Source organism: Rhincodon typus, chromosome 44, assembly GCF_021869965.1.
Source record: "Rhincodon typus isolate 14 chromosome 44, sRhiTyp1.1, whole genome shotgun sequence".
Lineage (NCBI taxonomy): Eukaryota > Metazoa > Chordata > Chondrichthyes > Orectolobiformes > Rhincodontidae > Rhincodon > Rhincodon typus.
Window position 1 is genome coordinate 1,240,363 of NC_063375.1, and position 8,113 is coordinate 1,248,475.

At 52.8% G+C, this 8,113-nt stretch overlaps 1 protein-coding gene across 1 annotated transcript in view; it reads left to right on the forward strand.

The window, feature by feature from the left end:
- naa10 (N-alpha-acetyltransferase 10, NatA catalytic subuni) overlaps nt 1–8,113 on the forward strand; it is a 9,843-nt gene that overhangs the window by 1,001 nt on the left and 729 nt on the right. The window contains 5 exon segments of the mRNA XM_048619867.1: nt 4,482–4,580; nt 5,258–5,316; nt 7,033–7,078; nt 7,294–7,409; nt 7,990–8,086. Coding sequence (XP_048475824.1) covers nt 4,482–4,580; nt 5,258–5,316; nt 7,033–7,078; nt 7,294–7,409; nt 7,990–8,086 — 417 coding nt within the window.

Here is an 8,113-nt window from a genome sequence, read left to right on the forward strand (position 1 = left end):
GAAGTCTGGGGACAGAGACTTGGGCAGGTCCTGGCAGTGTCTTTGTGGGGGTGGGGGTGGAAGGTGTAGACTTAATGTACTGACTCCAGTCTCTCACCTTCCCTCTTCAACCCCCAATTGCCGCCCTCCTACCCCCCCCCCCCACAATTGCCCCCTTTCCTGAAGAGGGATTGGAAACAAAATAAAAGTGAGAAAGTGGCTCAGAAGGTTCTGGCATGTCTGTGGGGGAGGTATAGAGTTAGTGTACTGACTCCAGTCTCTGTCACCTTCCCTCTTTAAACCCTAATTGCCCTCCTACTTACCCGCACCCCCACAGTTCCCTCCTTTCTTGAGGAGGGATCGGAAACAAATAAGAGTCAGGAAGTGAGACATAGACTTGGCAGGGTCTGGCAGTGTCTGTGGAGGAAGGTTTAGAGTTAATGTACTAATGCCAGTGTCAGTCATCTTCCCTCTTTAACCCCCAGTCGCCCTCCTCCTACCCCTCAGACCCCACAGTTGCCCCCTTTCCTGAGGAGGGATTTGAAACAAAATGAAAGTCAGGATGTGGGACCAGAGACTTGGCAGTATTTGTGGAGATAGATATGGATTTCATATTTCGACTCTAGTGTCTGTTGTCTTCCCTCCTTAGCCCTTGTTGCCCTCTGCCTTCCTGATGACCCCCCCAGTCCTCAATTGCCCCCTTTCCTGAGGGATCAGGAATAAATAAAAGTGGGAAAGTGCCACAGAGACTCAGCGGGTCCTGGCGGTGTTTGCGGAGGGGAGAGAGACCCGTTCTGAGGAGGGGTCACTGGAGCCGAAACGTTAACTCTGATTTCTCTTCACAGATGTTGCCCGACCTGCTGAGCTTTTCCAGCAGCTTCTGTTTTTATTTCTGATTTACAGCATCTGCATTTCTTTCGGTTTTTATGAGAGAGAGAGAGAGAGTTCATGCTTTTATTCCAGTCTCCGCTGCCTTCCCTCTTTAACCCCAATTGCCTCCCTCCTACCCCCACTTTCCCCTTTTCCTGAGAGGGATTGGATGCAAATAAAAGTCAGAAAGCGCTTTGCAGACTTGGCAGGTCCTGGGAGTGCGTGTGTGTGTGTGTGTGTGTAGAAAGAGAAAGAGAAAGAGAGATAGAGGTCATGTTTTGACTCCAGTGTCTGACATCTCTCTTTGACCCTAATTGCCCTTCTCCTCCCCCACCCCCTTTCCTGAGGGTTCAGAAACAAATAAAACTGGGATTGTGCCACAGAGACTGTGCAGGTGCTGGTGATGTCTGTGGAGGGAGACAGAGCTCGTGTTTCGACTCCAGTGTCAGTCATCTGCACTCTTTCTCCCCCTCCACCCCCCCCCCCCCAATGCCATTGCCATCCTCCTTCCCCAATTTTCCCCCTTTTTTTGAAGTGGATTGGGAGCAAATGAAAAGTCAGAAAGTGCCACAGAGACTTGATGGTGTCTGTGGAGCAAGACAGAGTTCATGTTTCGATTCCAGCATCAGTCACCGATGAAGGGGCAGCACTCCAAAAGCTTGTGATTTCAAACAAACCTGTTGGACTATAACCTGGTATCATATGACTTCTGACCTTGTCCAGCCTGGTCTAACAATGCCACTTCCGCATGAGGGAGGGAGAGATAGACAGTGTATTCTTGTTTTGAGTTACTCTACTTCTATCCCCAGCCCGATCAGAAGAAACACTGACCTGAATTCCATCATTCACCTGGAGCTTGCTTCCAGTAATTGCTGGAAAAACTCAGGAGGAGGGCAATGGCCTAGTTTTCTATCGCCAGGCTATTAATCCAGAAGCTCAGCTAATGTTCTGGGGTAACACAGTGTGGAGCTGGAGGAACAGGCAGCATCAGAGGAGCAGGAAAACTGACATTTCGGGTTGGGACCCTTCTTCAGAAAAAGATGCTGCCTGGCCTGCTGAGTTCCTCCAGCTCCACACTGTTATCTCAGACTCCAGCATTGGCAGTTCTTGCTATCTCTAATGTTCTGGGGACCCGGGTTCGAATCCTGCCATGGGAGATGGTGGAACTTGAATTTGCGAAAGAATCTGGAATTAATCAAAAGGCAATCGTTGTTGAAAAACCCACCCAGTTCAGTAATATCCTTTTAGGAAAGGAAGCTGCGATCCTTACCTGGTCAGGCCTGCATGTGACTCCAGACACGCAGCAATGTGGTTGACTATTAGCTGCCCTCTGGGCAATTAGGCATGGGCGATAAATGCTGGTCGAGCGAGACCCGTGAAGGAATGGACAAAAAGGGTCTGGGGACATCTGTGGCGAGAAAGTACCAATTTGGGTCCAGCAAGGGAAGGTAATCTCGAGTACAACGGGACCTTGATCAGATGGGCCGAGGAGGGGCAGATGGAGTTTAATTCAGATAAATGTGAGGGGCTGCATTTTGGGAAAGGCAAACCAAGTCAGGACTTAATGGTAAGGTCCTGGGGAGTGTTGCTGAACAGAAAGACCTTGGGGAGCAGGTACATAGTTCCTTGAAAGTGGAGTCGCAGGTAGACAGGGCGGTGAAGAAGGCGTTTTGGATGCTTGCCTTTATTGGTCAGTGCGTTGAGTGTAGGAGTTGGGAGGGTCATGTTGCGGCTGTATTGGTGAGGCCACTTTTGGAATACTGATGCAATTTTGGTCTCACTCCTACAGGAAAGATGTTGTTAAACTTGAGAGGGTTCAGAAAAGATTTGCGAGAATGTTGCCAGGGTTAGAGGTTTGAACTATAGGGAGAGGCTGAATAGGCTGGGGCTATTTTCCCTGGAGTGTCGGAGAGTGAGGGGTGACCTTATAGAGGTTTATAAAATCATGAGGGGCATAGATAGGGTGAATAGCCAAGGTGTAGGGGAGTCCTAAACTAGAGGGGCGTAGGTTTAAGGTGAGAGGGGAAAGAGACCTGAGGGGCAACTGTTTCACGCAGAGGGTGGTGCGTGTATGGAATGAACTGCCAGAGGAAGTAGTGGGGGCTGGTACAATGACAACATTTAAAAGTCATCTGGATGACTAGGAAGGGTTAAGGGGGATTTGGGCCAAATGCTGGCAAATGAGACTTGTTCAGTTTAGGAAACCTGGCCAGCATAGATGAGTTGGGCCAAAGGGCCTGTTTCCATGCCGTATGACTCTGAGAGGAGGGTGTGAGGAAACGGTGGGGAGCACTCCCCAGAGACCTATTTTAATACGAGGAACAAATGTGCCACCGACCCAGCACCAGCATTGTCTCCAAAGCAGGCCATTCGACCACTCACTCCCTCCAGTCCATGCTGGGCTGTACCAGCTCCCCAGGGATCCGTCTTCCCCTCCCATCGCTGCATCCCCTATTCCCCCTCCCTAATTAGAATGTTGTCCTGTCCCAAAGAAAAACAGAAATTGCTGGAAAAGCTCAGCAGGTCTGGCAGCATCTGTGGAGAGAAATCCGAGTTAATATTTCGTGTCCTGTGACCCTTCCTCAGAATGGGGACGTTCTGCCCCTTTGTCCTGATGGAGAAAGTTCGCAGGTAACTGGTAGAGCAAAGCAAGAAGAGGACAAAGTCTGCAAAGAGGTATAGATAGTGATTTTCAGAAAAAGGGTCTAGACCGGAAACGTCAGCTTTCCTGCTCCTCTGATGCTGCTTGGCCTGCTATGTTCATCCAGCTCTACACCTTGTTTTCTTAGATAGTGAGGGGGCGAGGGTCTGGCAGATGGAGTACAATGTTGGTAAGTGCGAGGTCATCCATTTTGGTCAGAATGACAGCAAAACGGGCTGTTATTTAAACGGTGAAAAATTGCAGCGCACTGCAGCGCGGAGGGACCTGGGTGACCTTGTGCATGAATCACAAAAAAAGTTGGTTGGCAGGTGCAGCAAGTAATGAAGAAGGCAAATGGAATATTGTCCGTCATTGCTAGAGGGATGGAGTTTAAAAACCAGGGACGTGATGCTGCAGCTGTATAGGGGGCTGGTGAGGCCACACCCAGAGTACTGTGTACAGTTTTGCTGTCCTTACTCGAGAAAGGATGTACTGGCACTGGAGGGGGTGCACTAGGTCGATTCCAGATTTGAGAGGCTTGGCTTATGAGGAGAGATTGAATAGACTGAAATGTAGAAGAGTGAGGGGGATCTTACAGAAACATGCAAAATTACGAAGGGAATAGATAAGATCGAAGCAGGAAGGTTGTTCCCACTGGCAGGTGAAACTAAAACCAGGGGGGCTCAAAATAACGGGGAGTAGATTTCAGACTGAGTTGAGGAGGAACTCCTTCACCCAAAGGGTTGGGAATCTGCGGAATTCCCTGCTCAGGGAAGCAGTTGAGGCTTCCTTGTTGAATGTTCTGAAGGCAGAGATAGATTTTGGAGCAGCGAAGGGATTAAGGGTTACAGTGAGCGGAGCTGAGTCTGCGCAAAGATGGGCCAGAGAGCCTGCTCCTGCTGCTATTTCCTACACCCATGTAGAGTGGTCGGGCGGGAGTGTATGTCCCTGTGTGTGATTGCGTCTGTTTCTCTCCCCCCACCACCCCAAGCCCGAGGACCTGATGAACATGCAGCACTGCAACCTGCTGTGCCTACCGGAGAACTACCAGATGAAATACTACTTCTACCATGGTCTGTCGTGGCCGCAGGTATGGAGCGGCTCGCGGAGGGGGTTGGGCCTCGTGTTGTGCCATGCCATTCCTGGTCCATCGCCACCTCAGGGCCTCCCCCCGCCCCCCCCACTCTTTCCCTGAATCAATCAGTGCCTATCATTCGAATCCCTGGAAACAGGCCCTTTGGCCCGACAGGTCCACACCGACCCAGTGCTAGCCACTGGGCCGCACGCAAAGACAAACAACGGTTGGGAAGGGGATGCGGTTGCTGGGCCGGGGCGTTTCGTGCGGCAAAAAAAATCCGCTCGCCGCGGTAACGCAGAGTCCCTCCAATGCAGGTGGAGGGCGGGCCGGGTCTGCACCCACCTTCCGAAGGGTAACCCCGCCCAGCCCCTCCTGCAGATCCCACAAATCCGTAGGGCCGATTGTAGGTGTGGCCAGCTCGCCAGACCTGCGCGTTCTGCAAAGGGGTGGGGGAATGCGTCAACTCCAAGCTGTACCGCAGACTGTGCCCCCACCCCAGCATATCGTTTCATCTTTAGTCTCGTCGGTTGAGGGTTGACTGTAGGCTCCTGGGTAAGCTTACACCTCCCCCTCGATAGTGGGCAGGATACGGGTGTGTGTGAGGGGAGGGGAGGAGGGGGACCGAGTGCGGGTGTTGGGGTGGTCCTGACGGTGAGCAGCCTGACGCCGGCTATTCTCGCCCTTTGCAGCTCTCGTACATCGCAGAAGATGAGAATGGAAAGATTGTGGGCTATGTCCTGGCAAAAATGTAAGTGACGGGGGTCCCTGTGTTTGTGCGCGCGCGAGTCCTTGTGTGCACGCGTGCCTGTGTGCGCAGCGATGAAGTAATGTGGCAGCCCACCTTCTCTACATCGGCATTTCACCCCATGCCTTCCGACACACCTCTTTGTTTCTCTACCATTGCCCTGTCAGAGAGTCCTGCAGCAGGGAGACAGGCCCTTCGGCCCAGAGCTGACCATCCACGCCAGCCGCGTTTCCCTGCGCTTAGCCCATACCCTTCAAAACCTTTCCTGTCCACGTATCCTTCAGTTCCGTTCTCTCGCGTGTGTATCCGGCTTTACACGCATCTCCCTGTTGTTCTCTCCTGTTGGACTCTCCACTTTCCAGTGACTGGTCCCTTTGAAAGCAAGAACAAGGAAAATGGGAGCAGAGAACAGGGGCACTGCAAGAACCAAGGGACCCCCCACGCCAACAGCAGTTTAAAAAATATCGTGTGTGCACGTTGGTATCTGTAGGCTGCAGAACTCCACAAAGCCTGTCCCACCATCGACAAAGCACAAGTCAGGAGTGCGAGGGAACACTCCCCACTTGCCTGGACGGGTGCGAACACTCGAGAAGCTCGACACCATCCAGGACAAAACAGCCCCCTGCTCAATTGGCACCACATCCACAAGCATCCACTCCCTCCATCACCGATGCTCCGTGGCATCAGTGTGTACCATCTACAAGGGCACTGCAGAAATTCACCCAAAGATCCTCGGGCAGTACCTTCCAAACCCGTGGCCACCTCCATCTAGACAGACAGGGGCAGCAGGTAGATGGGGACACCACCCCCTGCAAGTTCCCCTCTGAGCCATTCACCATCCTTGGAAATGTATCGCTGTTCCTTCACTGTCACTGTGTCGAAGTCCTGGATTTCTTTCCCTTAAGGGCCCACCTACAGCACATGGACTGCACGGTTTAAGAAGGCAGCTCACCACCACCTTCATAAGGGGGGCAACTAGGGACAGGACAATAACACAGCCAGCGATGCCTAACGTCCCGCGATGAGTTTTTAAAAAAGTGTGATGGACGACACTCGAGCGAAGTTAAATATGTGGTGTCTGTTTTATAAACCATAGTACGACGTTAGCAAAGTCATTATTGGGGGGGTGGTGGGGATTGTGTTTGTGTGTGTATTCTGTGGCGATGAACTAATGTGGTAGCCCACCTTCTCTATGTTGGCATTTCACCCCCACGTCAGAACGATGGGGAAATGACTTTCTGCATTGATCTGTTATTGCTGCATGTACCAATGTAGAGTGAAAAGTATTGTTTTGCGTGCTAACCAGGGAAATCACAGCTGACATAAGTACGCCAGGGTCATAGAACAGAATGCTACGGAGAAGGTGCAGAGAAGAATCGGCTGGAATATTTGAGAGGTCCGTTCGTATGTCTGATAACGGGAAGGAAGCAGCTGTTCTTGAATCTGTTAGTGCGTGTTGTGTATCTTCTCCCTAACTGGGGTGGGAGGGTTCTTTTGATGTTGGCTGCTTTCCTGGGGCAGCGGGAAGCGTAAATGGAGTCAACAGAAGGAAGGCTGGTTTGCGTGATGGAGTGGGCTGTGTTCGCCCCCACCCCGTGTAATTTCTCGCCGTCTTGGGCAGAGCGCTGGCTGTATCAAGCTGCATGAACCCTCCCCCCACCCCACCCCACCAACCCTCTGCCTCGGTAAAAGTTGGTTACTTTCTGGTTTTGCTTCCAGGGAAGAAGATCCTGACGACGTACCCCACGGCCACATCACCTCCCTGGTAAGGAGTTCCAGGGGTTGGCCGGGAATGGAGAAAGGGGTTGGAGGGCCGGAGGTGAGGGAACGGGACTGGAAAATGGTGGTGAAGGAGCAATGGAGGGGGAGGGGGGTTTTGGGAAGAGGAAGAGAGGTGTGCAATGCGTCTGTCGGAGAGGGCGGATGTGGACGGAGCGGTGTCTCTCAAGATTGAACATCGTGTTCTGTCCGATGACGCAGGCAGTGAAGAGATCCCATCGGCGACTTGGATTGGCTCAGAAACTCATGGACCAGGCGTCGAGAGCCATGATCGAGAATTTCAACGCTCGCTACGTCTCCCTGCATGTCCGGAAGAGGTACCCACACCAATCCAGCTCTCCTGGGGGTGACTAGCACCCCCCCATCCCCTTTCCTCCGATAGCACAGGCTCCCCTCGGCGCTGGCCCTCCGGCTGTGCCCGCTCCCCTCGGCGCTGGCCCTCCGGCTGTGCCCGCTCCCCTCGGCGCTGGCCCTCCGGCTGTGCCCGCACCCCCTTAAGCTGGTGGGTGTAGTTCCGGGCTCTCCCGCTGAACAGTGCTGCTCAGGCTGGAGACCGGTTCGCTCAGTTGGCTGGACATCTGCTTGGCGACGCTGAGGGTGTGGTTTCAGCCCCTGCACCCTGAGGGTCTCTGCTCAACCTCGCCTGAGGCGTATGCGGCTCTCGGGTTAAACCGGCAAGCGGTTGTCTCTCTCCAGTGGGAGGGCAGCCCCAGGGTTTGAGAAACCTTACCTTTGCTCTTCAGTCCAGCGTCTTTGAGATTGCGCGCTGCTCCCCTCATCGCACAGCCCGGCTGTGTCAGAGTGCCTAAGTCCACGATGCTTGAGGAGTGTTACTCTGTGCTGAGGAAACACTGAAAGAATTTTAATCTCTGCTTTTCTGATTTCTCCACTTTACAGCAATCGAGCAGCATTACACCTGTACTCGAATACGCTCAACTTCCAGTAAGTGTTGTGTCAGCACCACCCCAACTACCACATTCCCCCCTCCCCCAATGTCCCTGTCACCTACATTCCGCCCCCC